We start from the raw sequence: 21,631 nt of genomic DNA on the forward strand, positions 1-21,631 counted from the left end.
AGTAAAATTTTAAAATGTTTCCTCTTTTAATTTTGCTTTGTTTTTCTTGCGTTTCTTAAGGTTCCTCTAACTGTTCAACTAGTTCAGTAATTCCCATATATTTTAAACTTCACACCCATATGTGTTTTGATAACATCCCAGACATGGGCATTTTTAAAATTAAACACAAAAAGCATTGAACTATGCCAAGATTAGCCAAAGGGACTGGTCAGATCTGAGAGTTGCTTCCTTTTTCTGATGTTGCCAGTCCGACACTCAGATTTGCCAGCCATATTCCATGCATGCTCCTGGTCAGTAGGGAGCTATTTACGCAGTCAATGGCTTGGAGGTGGACGTTGAGGGAAGGAAGGCAGAGTGAATGGGCCTTCAATGGGGGGGGGAGTTGCCAGCAAGTGGGGTCCTCTGTTAGAAAGAGGATTGTGTGCAGTGGTGGGGGCCTAGAGTGGCTGAATCCCATGTTTCTGTGCCAAGGTGTTGGCACATCAAAGGCTCTCCACGACATTAAGGAGCCAAGGCAACAGTGTTTATGTGACCATCGTTTATTAGCCCTGTAGTGTCCAGGAAGTGGATCTCTTGTGTGGACTGGACCAGGCTGAGGTTGATGGTGGGATGGAAATTGTTGAAATCATGGTGGAATTCCTCAAGGGCTTCTTTTCCATGGGTCTAGATGATGAAGATGTCATCAATGTAGCACAAGTAGAGTAGGGGCATTAGGGGACGAGAGCTGAGGAAGCGTTGTTCTAAGTCAGCCATAAAAACGTTGGCATGCTGTGGGGCCATGCGGGTACCCATAGCAGTGCCGCTGATTTGAAGGTATACATTGTCCCCAAATGTAAAATAGTTATGGGTAAGGACAAAGTCACAAAGTTCAGCCACCATCAACCTCAGCCTGGTCCAGTCCACACAAGAGATCCACTTCCTGGACACTACAGTGCTAATAAACGATGGTCACATAAACACCACCCTATACTGGAAACCTACTGACCGCTATTCCTACCTACATGCCTCCAGCTTTCACCCTGACCACACCACACAATCCATTGTCTACAGCCAAGCTCTGCGATACAACCGCATTTGCTCCAACCCCTCAGACAGAGACAAACACCTACAAGATCTCTATCAAGCATTCTTACAACTACAGTACCCACCTGCGGAAGTGAAGAAACAGATTGATAGAGCCAGACGAGTTCCCAGAAGTCGCCTACTACAGGACAGGCCTAACAAAGAAAATAACAGAACGCCACTAGCCGTCAGCTTCAGCCCCCAACTAAAACCCCTCCAATGCATTATTAAGGATCTACAACCTATCCTGAAGGATGACCCAACACTCTCACAAATCTTGGGAGACAGGCCAGTCCTTGCCTACAGACAGCTCCCCAACCTGAAGCAAACACTCACCAACAACCACATACCACACAACAAAACCACTAACCCAGGAACCTATCCTTGCAACAAAGCCCGTTGCCAGCTGTGCCCACATATTTATTCAGGGGACACCATCACAGGGCCTAATAACATCAGCCACACTATCAGAGGCTCGTTCACCTGCACATCCACCAATGTGATATATGCCATCATGTGCCAGCAATGCCCCTCTGCCATGTACATTGGTCAAACTGGACAGTCTCTACGTAAAAGAATAAATGGACACAAATCAGATGTCAAGAATTATAACATTCATAAACCAGTCGGAGAACACTTCAATCTCTCTGGTCACGCGATTACAGACATGAAAGTTGCAATATTACAACAAAAAAACTTCAAAACCAGACTCCAGTGAGAGACTGTTGAATTGGAATTCATTTGCAAATTGGATACAATTAACTTAGCCACTCCCAGTCTCTATTCAAGCCTAAGTCATTATGCAAGGTAACCTATTTCCCCTTGTTTTTTCCTATCCCCCGCCCCCCAGACGTTCTTGTTAAACCCTGGATTTGTGCTGGAAATGGCCCACCTTGATTATCATACACATTGTAAGGAGAGTGATTACTTTAGATCAGCTGTTACCAGCAGGAGAGTGGGGTGGGGGGAGAGAAAACCTTTTGTAGTGGTAAACACCCATTTTTTCATGTTTTGTGTGTATAAAAAGATCTTCTGTACTTTCCACAGTATGCATCCGATGAAGTGAGCTGTAGCTCACGAAAGCTTATGCTCAAATAAATTGGTTAGTCTCTAAGGTGCCACAAGTCCTCCTTTTCTTTTTGCATTCAGTAGACATTTGAAGCAGTTGGTGTAGAATGCTGGCACTGTAAATATGCAATTTGTATCTGAATGCATCTATCTGTGTTTAGTTTCTTTTTAAATTTTTATTGGTTTGAACTGAGATGCAAACGACCAGAATAAATGAGCATTTGACATTTGTGGAAATATTTAGTAATAAATGTACTTTCACCACAAAAATTTTTTTTTTTTTTTTTTTACAGGAATTACAGTCCCAAGATGATGGCCTCCATTTGGAACTTAAGCGAAAGGAAGCCAGTTTAAATATGCTGAAAACAGACAGAGAACGAATTAATAACCAGATCAATGTTGCAGTTGGTAATTGTTTTTCAGGAATCAAATGTCAACATCTGAATGTCTACAGTCTTTTTTTTTTTCTTCTTAATACCTTGAGGGGCATAAACTGCATCGTTTCAGGTTCCAGAAAAGCAGCCAAAGTTCTGTAGCAGTTGCTCTAGTGTGGACAATGGGTTCTTTCCTTTGGTGTCAGGTAGAAATGGATCAATTAAGAGTTGGTGCCAATCCCTTGCTCTTTACAGGCACTCTGTATCTTGGTTGTCCAGTTCCTTTCTGTCTCTCGGTGAATAATTAGAGAGAGAAGATGTGTGAGTTAATATCTTTTTATTGGACCAACTTCTGTTGGTGAGAGAGACAAGCCTTTGAGCTACACAGACCCCTTCTTCACGTCTGGAAAGGTATTCAGAGTGTCACAGCTAAATATAAGATTGAACAGATGGTTTAGCATAAGTAGTTAGCACAAATTCTAAGGGTGAAGGTGAAGTGGCCTGTTAACATACCTGTAGTCATAGGTCAAAAAGGAGGCTCAGTGGGTGTCACCGGGGTCCCACTGGGGGCCAGCTGAGGTCACTCAATTAGGGTGAACTGCGAAGAATGGGACAGACAAACCCCAAAGCTGGTGGATGTGTCAATACTTATATTTACCAAGCCAGCACTAAACAGCTTCTGTTATACCTTACTGGTTACCCAGAAACCAACAACACAGTTCTCTTAAAGTAACCTAGCCTCAGGCCTCCATCCAGGTACCCAAGTCAAATATTATGAAGATTTCTGAAAATCTTATTTCATCATATTAAAGAAAAGGTTCTACCAATCCCAAAGGATCGGACACATTACCTTCAACGTAATTAATATTCCAGATCTGCCCCAAATACACGCTACAGCCAATTCTTATTAACTAAACTAAAATTTATTAAAAAAGAAAAAAGAGACACTATATGGTTAAAAGATCAATATACATACAGACATGAATTCAATTCTTGAGGTTTAGATACATAGCAGAGATGGTGAGCTTTGTAGTTGCAAAGAGTTTTTAGAATTTAGTCCATAGGTTATAGTCCAATGTCCAATATCCTGTTCAGGGAGTACCAGCATAACTGGGATCTCAATCTGGCAACTCAAACTTCCCCTAATGAAGCTTAAGCAGATCTGAGATACAAAGGACTGGGTCCCAAGGATCTTTTATACAACTTCAGGCCTTCTTTGACAAGTTGGAGTCCCTTGGGGAACAATAGGCCCTCAATTCCTAAGCATCATCATTAATTATCACATAGATTAACATAAGGCAATTTATCCATAAGGCAGTCTATCACTGGTACTTAGCTACATGAATTAACAAAAGGCAACTGCCTGTTTTTCGACCATTCACAGATGATTTGCTGTGCATTTAGAGATGAATACAGTGATATCCCTTGTTTACAATTCATTTAAATGTTAGGATGTTCTTTTGATCTCTGAATTATCAGAATACAGCATAGACAGGGACTGTTGATTACATTGTTGACAACTACCCATATATATGTCAATACACAAAAACACAAACATTATCTCCCCATATGTCTTTAAGTGTTGAATTTCAGTCATTTATTTTACAGGATATTTAACCCTTTCTGGCCATGTGTCACAGGGGGTTAAAGATTATTGTAATAAGCCATAAATCCAGTGTCTTTATTAAGATCATGATTTTCCCAGGCTCCAATATTCAGTTCTCTGGGAGAAAGCTACTCTCTACTACACTGGAAACTTCAGGTTTTTTGGCTTTCCTGACCAGAAGATACAGCTGTCAGCTCCTCCTCCTAACCGCTTAATGGGCCACAGCTATCAGCTCCTCTGTCCAGGCCTGGCACCTCCAGTAGTCTTTCCCACTCAGACCAGTCAATGGACCTAAAGAAGAGCTCTATATAGCTTGAAAGCTTGTCTCTCTCACCAAAAGAAGTTGGTCCAATGAAAAAATATTACCTCACCTCCCTTGTCTCTCAAATATCCTGGGATCAACACAGCTACCACAACACTCTCATTGAATAAGCTGGGAAATGCTTCATATTGAGAAATGATCTTTTGATCACAGTTTCAAAGAACCATAGAAGACAGCACAGGCAGAACAGGGCTCTGAGGGAGTTGGCTGATGTGATTGCAGAGCCATTGGCCATTATCTTTGAAAACCCGTGGTGATTGGGGGAGGTCCCGGACAATTGGAAAAAGGCAAATATAGTGCCCATCTTTAAAAAAGGGAAGAAGGTGAATCTGGGGAACTACAGGCCAGTCAGCCTCACCTCAGTCCCTGGAAAAATCATGGAGCAGGTCCTCAAGGAATCCATTTTGAAGCACTTGAAGGCGATAAGGAACAGTCAACATGGATTCACCAAGGGCAAGTCATGCCTTACCAAACTGATTGCCTTCTGTGATGAGATAACTCGCTCTGTGGATATGAGGAAAGCAGGATGGGGATATGGGGATGTGATATACCTTGACTTTAGCAAAGCTTTTGATACGGTCTCCCACAGTATTCTTGTCAGCAAGTTAAAAAAAGTATGGATTGGATGAGTGGACTGTAAGGTGAATAGAAAGCTGGCTAGAGTGTTGGGCTTAATGGGTAGTGATCAGTGGCTCAGTGTCTAATTTGCAGCCAGGTTCAAGCAAAGTGCCCCAGTGGTCTGTCCTGGGGCTGGTTTTGTTCAACATCTTCATTAATTATCTGGATGATGGGACGGATTATGCCCTCAGCAAGTTCACGGATGACACTAAGCTGGGGGGAGAGGTAGGTACGCTGGAGGGTAGGGATAGGGTCTAGTCAAATTGGAGGGTTGGGCCAAAAGAAATCTCATGAGGTTCAACAAGGACAAGTGCAGAGTCCTGCACTTAGGAAGGAAGAATCCCATGCACTGTTACAGGCTGGGGACCAACTGGCTAAGCGGCAGTTCTGCAGAAAAGGACCTTGGGATTACAGTGAACGAGAAGCTGGATATGAGTCAACAGTGTGCCCTTGTTGCCAAGAACGCTAACGGCATATTGGGCTGCATTAGTAGGAGCATTGCCAGCAGATTGAGGGAAGTGATTATTCCCCTCTATTTGGCACTGGTGAGGCCACATCTGGAGTATTGTGTCCAGTTTTGCCCCCCTGCGCTACCGAAAAGATACGGACAAATTGGAGAGTCCTGCGGAGGGCAACAAAAATTATTAGAGGACTGGGGCATATGACTTATGAGGAGAGGCTTAGGGTATTGGTCTTATTTAGTCTTCAGAAGAGAAGAGTGAGGGGGGATTTGATAGCAGCCTTCAACTACCTGAAGGGAGGTTCCAAGAGGATGGAGCTAGGCTGTTCTCAGTGGCAGATGACAGAATAAGGAGCAATTGTCTCAAGTTGCAGTGGGGGAGGTCTAGATTGGATATTAGGAAAAACTGTTTCACTAGGAGGGTGCTGAAGTTCTAGAATGGGTTACCTAGGCAGGTGGGGGAATCTCCATCCTTAGAGGTTTTTAAGGCCTGGCTTGACAAAGCCCTGGCTGGAATGATTTAGTTGGGGTTGGTCCTGCTTTAAGCAGGGGGTTGGACTAGATGACCTCCTGAGGTCTCTTCCAACCCTAATCTTCTATGATTCTATGAAAGTGCAAATAACCCCTGACTAAGACAGCTCTGTCTGCTCCTCTGTCAGAGGGCTGGTACACCTGAAATGTCTAGCCAAGCAGTGGCTCAGTGGTTTACCTGTCCAGCCATCCGCCAGTGACAATGGACCAGGACTGGGTAACCTCGCTGCCCTTCAAAGCTCCCTCACTAAATCCAGATCTGGACAGGAGGCTCAGGACAGTGAAAAGGCAGAAATGGTAGGAGATTCTCTCTGATCCTTACTACAAGCTACCTTTTTTTTTTTTTCTCCCCCTCCCCCCTCTTTCCCCCTGAGGGAGAAACAGAAATTCAGTTCACAGGGCAACACTTAGATCAACAGGCCCTTTGAGACATACATCTTTGACCCCTTCCTGGTTCATCTAGGAATGGACTTTTTTGTAGATATATATGGGGTATATAAACCCCATTACAATTACATAAAAAGTACAATATTTACTGTTGTAACTAGAATCCTGCTAAACTCTTGCACTTGAGATATCCTGTGGCAATGAATTCAAAAAAGCTACCGGTAATTACGCATTATATGAAAAGGTGTGTCATTTTATCAGTTTAATATTTTCTTCTTTTGACTGTTATGATCTCTGGATTTCTCCTCTCCCCCCCCCCCCCCCCCCAGCCAGCCTGACTGCTAAAGGCAGTTCCTCCCTCTCTCTTGCCCTGGAAGGAGAGCCCCTGTCCTGGTTTGGCACTAGTAGTCATCCCCATCATCCACGCTGGGGACCCAAACCACAGCAGAACAAGCATTTTTACCTACTAATTGGCAAAGCAAATGTAGACACCTGTTTAGGAAGTCCCTCAGGCTAATGCAATTGGTCTGGTTTGAAAGGGATGATGTCAGAATAATTACATAAGAAAGAGTGTTTCTTGTAAGATGTGGATTTATATTTTTCCTCTAGGATAAAATATAAATTTATGTCTATCTTGGTTAAGTGTATTGTATTCCAGTGGGAAAAATGCACAGTACTTGCCATATACTAAATAATTAAAGGTATGATTGCTTAACTTATAGTACTCCATGGAAATATATTATTTATCTTCCAACTGAATCCTGTTAATTCTTAAACCATTTTTAGCTGTGTTCATCTGATTACACTAGGTTGACATTAGGTTACACTAATTCTTAAGTCTAGTTTTGAGCAATGCTGACAATTACTGTATTGTACTTTATATGTAATTGGGATGGTAATATATACCCCAAATATATGTACAAAAAAGCCCATCCTTAGCTGAACCAGGAAGGGGACAAATCCATTGACTGGCTGAGCAGGAAAGCCTAGACCATAGAGACTGCTGGAGGTGCCAGGCCAGGACAGAGGAGCTGACAGCTGTGTCCCATTAAGATGCTAGAAGGCAGAGTTGACAACTCTACTGCCTAGTCAGGAAAGCCATTAAAGCTGAGGTTCCCAGTGTAGAGTATCTTTTTCCCAAACAAAGAATTGAATTAGACGTGCCTGGAAAAGGGATTTTTTTTTTCCTCATTTTTCAGCCCAGTGAATTGAAAGACTAGAATTGATTGGCTACCTTGCTGATAGGGGAACCTCTCTAGTATAATTCCCTGTCTTTAGTTAGGTCTCTTAGCCATAAAAGAAATTTTGAGACCTTAATTTCTACCTGCAGCAGTCCCAAATACTGGGAGGAAGGGAGAGGCAGGGCTGTTGTTTGTTTTTTGGTTTATGTTTTCAACCCTGGCTGCTTAAAGGAATGATGTTTCCAAATGCAAAGAGATAAGCAGTGGCCCTAGTCCAGTGGTGTTAATTCTTAATGGTAATATGATTAATTAGATGTCTGTGAAGGATTTTAGACATGAAAAGGCAGTATATAAGTATGAAGGTTACTGGGTTTGTACATGAACATATGTAAATATTGCAGAATTCATACAGGTTTATGTCACTTTTCAGTGCATGATCAGTAGAGTATAATTTAAATTTTCTATGCTATATATATGAAGTATATAAATGGGTTCTGTACCTCAAGTGTTCCAAGAATATTGTTGAACAATTTTTTTCATATAATAATAGAGGGCAATCAAGTAAAACATTCACAGATACAGTATGCAATTTACTGCTTGCTAAGATGATGTTGAAAAGATTTACCTTTAGTTTTTCTTTTAGTGAATATGGATATGTTTTGCACAACAGCTGTGAATACGGCAGTTTTAATGCATTCTTAGTTGCATCCAATTCTAGTCACGTGAAAAAGGAAGAAAGATGATCATAGAGACGTAAAGAAAAAAGGGGATTGGTGAATTTCAAGCAAGTTTAATCTACAAATGTCTGTTATAGTAAACTATAACAGTATGTTTTTTCCATAGAACCACAGAGGTTCACATGCAGCTTAAACAGCATTGCAAAATGTGACTTTTTTTGAAAGGCTTTTAAAAAATATATTTGGCACCATCAAGTGGTAAAATTGGGTATTGCCACTTCAGATTAACAGGTTTCAGAGTAACAGCCGTGTTAGTCTGTATTCGCAAAAAGAAAAGGAGTACTTGTGGCACCTTAGAGACTAACCAATTTATTTGAGCATGAGCTTTCGTGAGCTACAGCTCACTTCATCGGATGCATACTGTGGAAGCTGCAGAAGACATTATATACACACAGAGACCATGAAACAATACCTCCTCCCACCCCACTCTCCTGCTGGTAATAGCTTATCTAAAGTGATCATCAAGTTGGGCCATTTCCAGCACAAATCCAGGTTTTTTCACCCTCCGCCCCCCCCCCCCCCCCACAAACTCACTCTCCTGCTGGTAATAGCCCATCCAAAGTGACCACTCTCTTCACAATGTGTATGATAATCAAGGTGGGCCATTTCCTGCACAAATCCAGGTTCTCTCACCCCCCTCCAAAAACCACACACACAAACTCACTCTCCTGCTGGTAATAGCCTATCCAAAGTGCCCACTCTCCTTACAACGTACATGAAAATCAAGGTGGGACATTTCCAGCACAAATACAGGTTTTCTCACGCCCCCCCACCCCCACAGGACAGGCCTAACAAAGAAAATAACAGAACGCCACTAGCCGTCACCTTCAGCCCCCAACTAAAACCCCTCCAACGCATTATTAAGGATCTACAACCTATCCTGAAGGATGACCCAACACTCTCACAAATCTTGGGAGACAGGCCAGTCCTTGCCTACAGACAGCCCCCGAACCTGAAGCAAATACTCACCAACAACCACATACCACACAACAGAACCACTAACCCAGGAACCTATCCTTGCAACAAAGCCCGTTGCCAGCTGTGCCCACATATTTATTCAGGGGACACCATCACAGGGCCTAATAACATCAGCCACACTATCAGAGGCTCGTTCACCTGCACATCCACCAATGTGATATATGCCATCATGTGCCAGCAATGCCCCTCTGCCATGTACATTGGTCAAACTGGACAGTCTCTACGTAAAAGAATAAATGGACACAAATCAGATGTCAAGAATTATAACACTCATAAACCAGTCGGAGAACACTTCAGTCTCTCTGGTCACGCAATCACAGACATGAAGGTCGCTATCTTACAACAAAAAAACTTCAAATCCAGACTCCAGCGAGAAACTGCTGAATTGGAATTCATTTGCAAATTGGATACTATTAATTTAGGCTTAAATAGAGACTGGGAGTGGCTAAGTCATTATGCAAGGTAGCCTATTTCCCCTTGTTTTTTCCTACCCCCCCCCAGACGTTCTGGTTAAACTTGTATTTATGCTGGAAATGGGTTTCTGTGTGTGTTTTTTGGGGGTGGGGGGGTGAGAAAACCTGTATTTGTGCTGGAAATGTCCCACCTTGATTTTCATGCATGTTGTAAGGAGAGTGGTCACTTTGGATAGGCTATTACCAGCAGGAGAGTGAGTTTGTGTGTGGGGAGGGCGGAGGGTGAGAAAACCTGGATTTGTGCTGGAAATGGCCCAACTTGATGATCACTTTAGATAAGCTATTACCAGCAGGAGAGTGGGGTGGGAGGAGGTATTGTTTCATGGTCTCTGTGTGTATATAATGTCTTCTGCAGCTTCCACAGTATGCATCCGATGAAGTGAGCTGTAGCTCACGAAAGCTCATGCTCAAATAAATTGGTTAGTCTCTAAGGTGCCACAAGTCCTCCTTTTCTTTGTTCAGATTAACAGTTCATTGTGCTAAGCAGGGAAAAGCCAGATCAAACCTCATAGTTAGGGCCCTACCAAATTCACAGCTATGAAAAACGTGCCACAGACCGTGAAATCTGGTATCCCCCTGTGAAATCTGGTCTTTTGTGTGCTTTTACTCTATGCAGTACTATACAGATTTCATAGGGAGACCGGTGTTTCTCAAATGGGGGGTCCTGACGCAAAAGGGAGTTGTGGGGTGGGGGGGTCTCAATTTTATTTTAGGGGGGTTGCAGTATTGTCACCCTTACTTCTGCACTGCCTTCAGAGCTGAGCAGCTGGAGAGCAGCAGCTGTTGACCAGGTGCCCAGCTGTGCAAGCAGCAGTGCAGAAGGAAGGGTGGCAATATCATACCATGCCATCCTTACTTCTTGTACTACTCCCGGGAGCAGCTCTGTCTTCAGATTTGGGCTCCTGACCGGCAGCTACCACTCTCCAACTGCCCAGCTCTGAAGGCAGGGCCACTGCCAGCAGCAGCGCAGAAGTAAGGGTAGCAGTACCACAACCCCCCCCCTCCCTTTCAATAACCTTGTGACCACCCCACAACTCCTTTTTGGGTCAGGACCCCTACAATTACAACACCATGGAATTTCAGATTTAAATAGCTGAAATCATGAAATTTATGATTTTTTTTTTTTTAATCCTATGAATGTGAAATCGACCAAAATGGACCATGAATTTGGTAGGGCCCCCACTCATAGTAATATGCAACATAACTATACATACATGGAGGACTTCTTATTTTGTTTTGTTCAGCTGTATTTTCTGGGCTTTCTTATTAAATCAAACCGAAAAATTGCCTGAAGTAAAATGTTTGTGTTTTAAGGGTAATTTTCAGAAAATCTTCTTACATTAAGGGTATGTCTACACTGTGATTTAAAACCCACAGCACCTAGTCTCAGTGCCCAGGTCAGCTGACTTGGGGTCACAGGGCTATAAAATTGCAGTGTAGATGTTTGGGTTGAGCCTGGAGGCCAATCTCTGAGACTTTCCCACCTTGTGGGAGTCTGAGAAGTCAGGCTCCAGCCTGAGCCCGCACTTAGATGCTGTAATTTTATAGCCCAGCAGCCCAAGCCCCGGGAGCCTGAGTCAGCTGACCCAGGCCAGCAATGGGTGTGCCATAGGGTATGACTACACTTCAATAAAAAAAAAAAAAACCTAACAGTTTAGGGCTAATCAAGTATGCTTTGTCTAGCTAGAGTAACTGGGCTTGGTGCTGTGAAGATGCATGAGAGTGTGGGGCAGGATGAGGGAAGAAATCTTTCTCATTTTATCAGGAGACAGAGGTGAATGAGTACAGACACAGGGATGGATTACAGCAGCAGGCTGCAACTTTATTCATGTAGCACCTCTCCTCACAGCTGTCTGTACCATCTACCCATGCCAGACGTTCATGTGGCCCAGAATGGGTTTAGTGGGCTCCCATCACATAACCCATATTTCTCCTCAGCCTACCCCTAAGACTCAGTTCACTCTGCTGAATCATCTCATACACATGCCTCAGAAGGGAGACAGAGGGTACTAAAAGCGGGACCTTGATCTGTGAAGACTTTAGGTATCCCCTTTTCTTAAGGTCCCCTAGCCAAATTCCAGATCTGTTTTACTTCTGGTAGCTGGCCATTTTGGCCTTTTATCTGCACTGGGCACAGTCTACAAGTTCCAACAAGCTAAACAATCACACAAAGTACTGATATTAAATTCTAAGTCCTATTTCTATTTAATCTAATTGTGCTGTTCTTGATGCTGTGAGGAAAGTGGAAAAATCTACCTTGTCTCTGACAGTTTGGCTCAAATGGAAACCCCAAAACAGGTGATCAGTAAAAACCACAGTATCCTAACAGAGAGCAGGGTGGAATAGGAGCTAAAATTGAAATAGGAGTTTCCAAAAATGGTAAAACCATTGGCCAGGGTTTAAATTAATGAGAAGGGAGAGGAGGAAGCTGATCAGCTCCCATCTCCCTCTGGCTGTCAATGGGAAGCAGAGAGCTCATGAGGCAGGAGTGTCTATCCCTGTTTCCCTCCGGTAGGCACTTCCTCCAGCGTTTTTTCACAGAACTTGCCCCCCTTCCTGCAGATTCAATTGAGTTTTCCACCTGTTGAGCCAGGTGGATGATATTCCACCTTTCCCCAGGCCCTGGGCTGTTCTAGCTGTTGCAGCTTTGAGACTGAAGCAGAACCTGTGGCCTTATCACTTGAGGATCCTGTGACCCTGCCCCCACCTGTTCTCTGGTCCCAGTTAGCTTCTGAAGACCTTAGCTACACGCTGTAATTGAGCCAGATCTTTCAAATTATTTGTCATGTGTTTGAATTGCAGTAGTGCCCTGAATGTGGTAGACACTATAGACGCACTTATGGAGATGCATTGTCCCTGCGTTAAAGAGCTTATGTTCTAAAAAGACAAAATAAATATATTGAGAGGTAGGAGAAATAGGAAAAATGTATAATGTTTCCCTTGTTTTATTTTATTAAACTTATAACCAATTCCCAAGTGCCCCCATGTCATTATTAGTTTGTAATTCTTATTCATGTTGTTACATGTATTTAATATCCCCCAAGTTCCCCTCTTCTCTTTGAACAAGAAAACATAAAAGAATCATATCTAGGACTGGAAGGGGCCTCTACAGGTCATCTAGTCCAGTCCCCTGCACTGAGGCGGAACTAAGTATTAACTAGACCATCCCTGAGAGCTGTTTGTCTAATCTTTTCTTAAAAACAGCCAGTGACAGAGATTTCACAACTTTCCTAGGTAACATGTTCCAGTGCTCAACTACCTGTACAGTTAGGAAGTTTTTCCTAATGTCTAACCTAAATTTCCTGTGTTACAGATTAAGGCCATTACATCTTGTCCTGTCCTCATTTGATACGGAGAACAATTTATCACCCTTCTCTTTATATCTACCTTTTACATACTTGAAGACTGTTATGTCCCCCCTCAGTCTTGTCTTCTCCAGACTAAACAAACCCAATTTTTTCAATCTTTCCTCATAAGTCGTATTTTCTAGACCTCTAATCATTTTTGTTGCTCTCCTTTAGACTTTCCTCAATTTGTCCACATTTTCCCAAAATGTGGTACTCTGAATTGGATACAGTACTCCAGCTGAGGCCTTGCCGGTGCTGAGTAAAGTAGCAGAATTACTTCTTGGGTCTTGCTTACACGTCCTAGAATGATGTTTGCTTTTTTTTTTTTTTTAACTCATATTTAGTTTGTGATCCACTATAACCCCCAGATCCTTTTCTGCAGTACTACTTCCTAGGCAATCATTTCCCATTTTATATTTGTTTGATTATTTCTTCCTATGACTAGTGCCTTGCATTTGTCCTTATTGAATTTCATCCTGTTTATTTCAGACCATTTTTCCAGTTTAAGATCATTTTGAATTCTAATCCCTTCCTCCAAAGCACTTGCAACCCCTCTCAACTTGGTATAGTCAGCAGACTTTATAGCAGTACACTCTATGCCATTATCCAAATTATTTATTTATGAATAGAACTGGACCCAGGACAGATCCCAATGTGACCTCACTCGATATGCCCTTCCACCTTGACTATGAACTATTAATAACTATTCTCTGAGGGCATTTTTGCAACCAGTTATACACCCACCTTATACTAGGTTTGTCTATGCTATATTTCGCTAGTTAGTTAATACCAGGTCATGTGAAACAGTATCGAAAGTCTTCCTAAAGTCAAAATACATCAAATGTACTGCCTCCCTTTCCCCACCATCCACAAGGCTTGTTATCCTGTCAAAGAAGGATATTAGATTGGTTTGACATGATTTGTTCTTGACAAATCCATGTTGACTGTTACTTGCTGAACATATAAACCTGTTTTATTTGTGTAATTTTTTTAAAATACCTTGTTGTTCCTCATTTCCAATTCCTCATGTAGAGGAGAGTAATAAATGCAGTAATCATGCATCATTTCAGTTAGCACCAATCTGGATACATGTAGCAGTTAGTGTGTTAACTTGATTAAAGAAATAATTGACCCACATTGGGTAAAATAATATGTAGTTAACCTGCATGATTGCTATATAAATATTTGTAATGTAAGCAAACATTGCTGAAAAATAAAAATGTTGACCTATCTATGCTGAAAAAAACTTGAAACCATTAAAATCCCTCTTTCCTTTCTTTAGAACTTCATTCTAGAGAGAAGCAGACTTTAGTAGAGGAGATCATACAACTGAAGAGAAGAAAGGAACAGACAGACGGACAGGCCTCTGAAAAGGAAATGGAGCTATTGCGTGCCAAGCAGGAATTAGAACAGCAACAAACCAGCCTGAGTAATTGTGAACAGAAAATCCTTGTGATACAGTCAAAGGTACACTGCGCAGTATCATTGTTTTATTACATCAGTCAGCAGCATTTATGGGATTTTTATTTCTTGTGTATGATGTTAGGGGAGAGGTTTTAATAGGAATAAGTTATATATTTATTGCTGTTAATATAGCGGATGGAATTCAGTTGATCAGAAAAACATTTTTATTATTGTCTATTAGCAATTTAGATTCTCATTGTTAAATCTACAGCTATTATAATAAAAACTTTTCATAATACACTGAAAAATCATGCTATCAGCTTTGTGTGGAATCACTATTTATTATGACTAGGGGTCTGATCCTGCATTGTAGTGAGTGTCCTCAAACTCCACTGACATTTTTCTGAAAATGGTACAGAGGCTATGAATAAGGGAGTCTAGATGAGCCTCAGGGGAACTGATTTGTACCACCTTGCACATCACCTCTGAATTCAGCCATCCCCCCCAGAAATGAATTCACACCCAGCACATACTTCTTATTTCATTAGCAGTCAACCCACAATCAGCAGAGAGTCCAGCCTACCACACCTTGCCCTCTCAACATTTCCAGTACAACATGTTTTATGAGGCCTTTCCAAGTAGATTTATACCACAATGTTCATAGGTATTGAAAGGGATACTGTGAATATCACAGTAACATGAATTACCTGCAGAGGTAATGGTGACTGCTATATGGTTCAAATGAGTGCATTGAGTTTTAAACCTTGATCCCGCAATGACCTTTGCATCCACCTGGGGCCTTAAAGGCCTAATCCTGCACCACTGAAAATACTGGGAGTTTTGCATTGACTTCAGCTGGCACAGGACTGATCCTGTAGAGTGTAAATTCCTTGAGGTAAGGTCTCTGACTTCCTATGTGTTTGTAAATTTCTTAGCACAATGGGGAACTAGTCTTGGTTGAAGCTTCTGAGTGCTGCAATGTTCTAAATAATAATAGATGACAATATTTGGCTAGGAATATATTTCCTGAATTCAATCTGTGTATTTATATAAGGCAATAAAAACAATTTAAATATTTTAGGATACTTTTGTGATGTCAAAGAAACAACAAAAAAGCAACAAAAATGCAAAGTAGTATTAGCAGGGTTTAAAGGGTACTAATGCTTTATCTAAATTGTATTTCTCCAGCTAGTCTGAAGTTCACTACTTGCATATTGTAAATGACTGTATAGAAAATATGAAGAATGGCCCAGCACAATTTTTTCTTCAGGAACTGCTACTAGTTTATATATAATGCCAAGGCAAATTCAAATATACTATATAACTATTATATAAATCCCAGTCCATGAAATGTGTACACACGCATATAGTCCAGTTGAGTTCAATAGGATTACTCGTGCATTAAATTGTTGGCATGTATAAGTGTTTGCAGGATGCTAATAACCCCTTTCTTATCTTCATTTTCCCCCATCTGTTTTTTCAGTATTCTGGTAAGTGGTACTTCAAATAAACAGTAGTTCATTGATCAAATATTTGTATGTGTGGTGAAATTTGATGGAGACACTTACTTGAATTGGAAAAAAAAAGTTTTTGTTGATCAGGAAATGTTAAAATAATAGACATGTAAAAATATGTATTCCATGCTCTCACTGTAAGTAAATTTTCTCCAGCATCCATATAATAAACCCTAACCACATACATGCAAACACCACATTCATCAGCTGAGATTGAATTTAGAACTTTCAGCGCCAAAAGCACAAGCCCCTACCACTTGAGCTTTATGTACCTGGTCATGAGTCATCATATAAAGCTGGTAAGACAATAAAGGAATCAGACTACTGGACAGTTTTGCAGTAGTCAAACTAAAACCAGATTACTTTTTGGAACTACTTAATGAGTGATGTATGTTTTGCAGTTATTTTAGAAATAAACATAAAATAAGCCTGAATCTCAGAATTCATTCTGCTCTAACTTTGTCTCCTTTTATGTATGTGGACACCAAGTTAAAGCAACGGTCAGAGCAGCAGACGGCAGTAGAGTTGCAGCTTTCTGAAAAGAGAAAGGAACTTATGAAAGTGCAGTTTGCTGTGCATGAAATGGAAGACAAAATATTTAAAAAAACAGCAATGATGCAAGACCAGATCACACATGGCATCAGGTATTAGCCAAAGTATTTGGCAGTTTTTCGACGGATGGTCAGGTATCGATGATTTGGAATTTACTAACCCATTAAGCTTTAGGTTACTGGTTTCTGTCTTCACTACGGATTGGGTCACTTTAAGCTGGCACCCATTTTCTGACACATTGCAGGAAGTCATGATGTACTGCTTTCAGTTCATCCTCATCTACCGAAAGATGTTACACTCTGTTGGCTTTTCAGCAGAAAGACAACAGAGAAAATGGACATGTTGAAACAAAAGGTACTCTCTCTCTCTCTCATCCACAGAGGTAGTCCTTTCAGTTCAGGATTGACTAACACAAAGTGTAAGAGAGGTTGCACGGTAGCTCCACTTGTAGCGTTTTAAGGGATAAATGGTTAGTTTTAGTCCCCATAGTTAACAATTTAGCACCCTTCAGGAATTTGCTTGATTTGAAAATTAGAGGGTTCCTTCTGGGGAAGAGCAGCCAATTGGAACTACTGCAGAAAGCAAGTGGAGCTTTCTCCCTCTCCCCTCAGGAGCAGACACGATTCTCACAGGAAGGGAGGAGGGAACAAAAAGAGCCCAGCAGCTCAGGGCAGCTTTAATCCATCCCCCCTCCACTTCTGTGAGCAAAGAGACAGCTCTTCTCTGCACACCTTCCCCGCTTCCCTCTAACATCTGGACTGGGAAGGGGCAGAGGGGCTGAAGAACTCCTGGGTCTGCCCCACTCACTCAGCTGGGAAGGGGAAGAAAAGAACACTGCATCAGCCCTTGCCTCTGGCTTGGGAGAGTGCGATGAAGAGCCCCAGGAATAGGAGAAGCAGTGGTGAGGCTGGGGGAATTCTTCTTGAGTTTCTCTAAAAGGCAACATTTTATTTTTCCTTCTCAGCTATGAAAAATAATGAAAAAGTGAACATTAATCCTAAATAATTATTCTAAAAAGTAATCATTGCACCTGATTGGCTCAACAGAGACGTAGTAAACTAAGGGAGTATATGTGAACTGGGAAGTACGAGGGACAGGATGGAGAAACGGGGGTGTGTGAGAGCAGGGGAACATGGGAGACATGGGGAGGGAAACTTTTCTGTGTAGGGGGAAACAGGTACAGGAGAAAGAGGGAGACTGGAGCTGTGTGTGCAGGGGAATGTGAGGTGTAGGAGGGAGGGGGCAAGTAGAGGGTATGTGTGTGGGCAGGGAAAAGAGGAGTACATGTGGAAGGGGAAAACTAGGGTGTGCACTCCAGCTATTTTGTGCTGCTCTGGCAATGCAAAACAGCTTAACTGACCAGTATTCTCTTGTTGCTATGCAGTGCTTGAGATGCCCCAAATCAGTCAGATCAAATCTGACCTCAAAATAGAACATAAAAATGATTTAAGATTGATAGTACAGACTTTCAGATCTTTAGAAATGTCACATGGTAGCATTCTGGGGGGCGATTCTTGTTAGTGTTCAGGTATGAAATTTTTAATAGTTGTAACTGATTTTATCATTTTTACTTGAGTATCCTGAGGGCTTTTAAATTGTGTAATATATTTTACTTGAGTAGAGCTAATTTCCTCAATTTCCTTGTTTTGAGAGAAAAAGAGAATATGTGTGTGTGCACATACATTACAGTAATTCTCCATTGTTACAACAGTATGCCCTTCTACAAGCAAGACGTGCCTTGCTAGTGATTCATCCTTGTTTTTAGAGTTAATTCTTAATAAACAGAGCTAGATAGATTGTATAATATAACTAACAATGTTAGGTTGCTTTTTGCCAGATTTAGGATACAAAGTATATGGAAAGGGCTGCTTTTAGTGAGATAATTCAGAGTATTCAGAAAGCTGTATAAAATGTCCTAACATTAAGATCCTATTATACAAACCTTATAATTGGATCCTAATGTTAGGACATCTTATACAATTTTCTGAATAATGTCATATATATCTTTTAAAAATATGGCATGTCATTTTCAGATGGAACAATTTTTAACAATTAATAAATATTATTTTTTCTGCATTTTTTTTTTACCAGAAGTGAGATAAGTTTTCTTCTTCAGCAACTGAGAGAGAAAGATCTACTGGCAGAGCAGGATCGTTTCTTAAGAAGCAAAATGATGGATGATTATGCATCCCTGACTGCAGAGAATGCTGTGCTGCGTTCCGAGCTCTTGGAACTTAACAAGCAACTGAACATAGTAAGAATGGGATAGGGAATGACCAATTGGTCATATATATATATATATATATATATATATATATATATTTTTTTAAAAAAACAAAACACTAACAAACAGTTAAGTGCTATGAAGACAACATAGATTAACATGATGTTCCTTTTCCACTGCCTTACATTAAAATAGCTAAGATTCTATATTTTTACATTTCAGTAATGTTCAGACTACACTCAGTTCACTTTTCTTAGTAAAATAAACAGTTGAGACTACAAAGGAAATCTGATCCAAATTAGAGAACATCTTAAAATTTCTGAAGGCACATGATAAAAGTAGGCGATTAAATTCTCTTTTTTCCTCCCTCTCTAGAGTGGTAAACTGCTATTGTTTTTTAAATATGAACACATCAGCATGCAATTCAAACTGAGAAATTAGCATTTTTATTTAAATATGTATGTTCTTATTAAATCAGCAGTTCCCTGAAGCTTGCATTTGCTATTTCTATCTGTAATGCTTTGGCCTAATTTTCACCTGAGATGTTGCTTAAAGACTTCCCTCTGCCTTTTAAATTCCATTTGATGGCAGTGACTTCTGAACCCTAAGCAAAAAATGCTACAGCAATCCTCCATATGTGGGATAAGTGTGAAAAAACAAAGAAGGTTAAGAAGTACTGAATTGACCTGCCCTCAAATATAGAATGAGTTTCAAGTCATTAATTGGAATGAGGTTGTAGAACATAACTGAAAGATGAAGACAATTTTTCAAATGATACATTGCATTCTTTTTCAACTCCTGAGACATTTTGGCCAGATTCATCAAAAGTTTCATGGAAGCGTATTTGAGCCTACTTCTCATTTCTTCTCCCTGTATCTGGGTTCCTAAATACTCCATACCAAGCGGCTCCTGGGCTTTCTGTGGCCCTGCCAATATTGGCCAAGTGTATTTGATCTCACTGTAGGTGCATGTGTGCCCCATGCATGCGAGTTCAGAATCTATGAATAGCAGCATCTCGGCACTGCGGTTAGAGGAAATCTGTTCTTTCTTCCCTTCTCTTGACTACGTTTTCTTGCTGCACCCCATCCCATCGAGCTGGAGATCTTCACCACCTTGCTCAACAAGATCAGAAGCTTGTTCATCCCTTCAGATCAAAACCACTCATTTCAGAGCCCCCAGCTTACCCATTGCAGAGATGCGAATGGCCCAGCCAACAATATCTTAACCAACCCAGTCAACCTAGTCAATCTTATCCATAACAGCTCTCCACCATGGCCATACGGGACTAACCAGGGCTCATCTTCCAGAGCCTCCAGAAGTGAGTCCCCCTTCCCAGTATCTCCCGAACATAGAAGGTCTCATTCTTCTTTGGCCTTAGTTTCAAGACCTCCCACAGAAGCTCATAGGAATGAGAATGAAGAACTCCTGAATAATGAAAAAGAGTCCGGTTCCAAACCACTGGACTAGGGCCCTTCAGCTTCTCCCAAAGACCCATCATTATCATCATTTGCCAAGGAGGCGGTCTCTTTGTCTGCAGTACCAGCTCCTGATAATTTCGAGCTTTTCAATAGCTGCTGCCTTGAATTGCTGACACGGAGGACTGGGACTCTTGTGATCAAGGAAAAGCCCCATATATTATTGGTTATTCTCCACAAGTTAGCAATGCCTATATATGAAAGCATTTTAGAGCCAGCTAAATATCTCTGGCAAACCCCTGCTATATTTACCCCAACTACAAAGCAAGCAAGAAAAAAAGATACCAAATTCCAGTGAGGGGCTTTGAACAATTCTGTACACATCCAATCCCACAATCTCTGGTGGATTGTGTGGTCTGGGAGAAAACTTGTCTTTGATAGGCTAGGCTGACTACTCCCCCAAAAGACCCCAGTTAGCTAGATCTCTTTGGAAGGAAAGCTTCCTCCTCCATTTTGTTCAAACTACTTATAGCAAACTAACAAGTGTTATTTGCTAAGTATCTCCCTTTGTGAACAGCATTCCTCCAGAAGCCAGGGAGAAATGAAAGGGCAACTGGAAGCAAAAACATCTCTACATGTGGCTCTGGACGCTTCTGATATCACAGTTCAGTCCACGGCCATGGAAGTTATAACAAGGAATGACTTGTAGTTTTAAGTGTCATGCAAAGAGGCACAGAACACCATAGAAATCTTTCCCTTTGTTTAGCAATTCAACAAAAGGGGCCTTACTCAAAGGAAGCCCTTCAGATACCAATCTCAACCCAGAGTACCTGCTTACTCTTTAACAACAGCCTACTGATTATCCTCTGATTATCCATGTTCTTTCAAAAAAGGCTTACATAGTCACCAGTCACCCTGTGGCATCATCAAGATAGCAGGGTTGGCATAAATGTTAAAAGTCACAACCTAGACAGACTAGAGTTGTTTTTGAACCCTATCTTTGGATGCCATCTTTCCCTATTCTACCAGACTTTGACTGGAATAACTACCTTAAAGTGGATACTAAAAGTCATCTCTCATGGCTAAGGCTATGTTTTAGTCACAGGTATTTTTAGTAAAAGTCATGGACAGGTCACAGGCAGTAAACAAAATTCGCAGCCTGTGACCTGTCCATGACTTTTACTATACCCCTAACTAAAACTTGGGCAAGGGGGTCGCAGGTGCTGGGGTGCGGGGGAGCGGCCCGGGACTCCCACTGGTGCTGGGGGGCACAGGGGCAGGCGGTGGCACTCAGCCCAGGACCCAGTTGGTGCTGGGGGGCTGGGATGGGCAGCAGCACGTGGCCTGGGACCCCCGCCAGTTCTGCGGGGATGGGCTA

At 41.6% G+C, this 21,631-nt stretch overlaps 1 protein-coding gene across 2 annotated transcripts in view; it reads left to right on the top strand.

The window, feature by feature from the left end:
- Nucleotides 1–21,631, top strand: part of RNF217 (ring finger protein 217) — a 156,128-nt gene that overhangs the window by 120,258 nt on the left and 14,239 nt on the right. For both annotated transcript variants that reach the window (XM_074948366.1, XM_074948367.1), the window contains exons 8-11: nt 2,424–2,538; nt 14,427–14,611; nt 16,552–16,706; nt 18,706–18,868. In XM_074948366.1, the coding sequence (XP_074804467.1) occupies nt 2,424–2,538; nt 14,427–14,611; nt 16,552–16,706; nt 18,706–18,868 (618 nt within the window). The remainder of the gene's footprint in view (nt 1–2,423; nt 2,539–14,426; nt 14,612–16,551; nt 16,707–18,705; nt 18,869–21,631) is intronic.

The sequence above is a fragment of the Natator depressus genome, chromosome 3 (genome assembly GCF_965152275.1).
Source record: "Natator depressus isolate rNatDep1 chromosome 3, rNatDep2.hap1, whole genome shotgun sequence".
Lineage (NCBI taxonomy): Eukaryota > Metazoa > Chordata > Testudines > Cheloniidae > Natator > Natator depressus.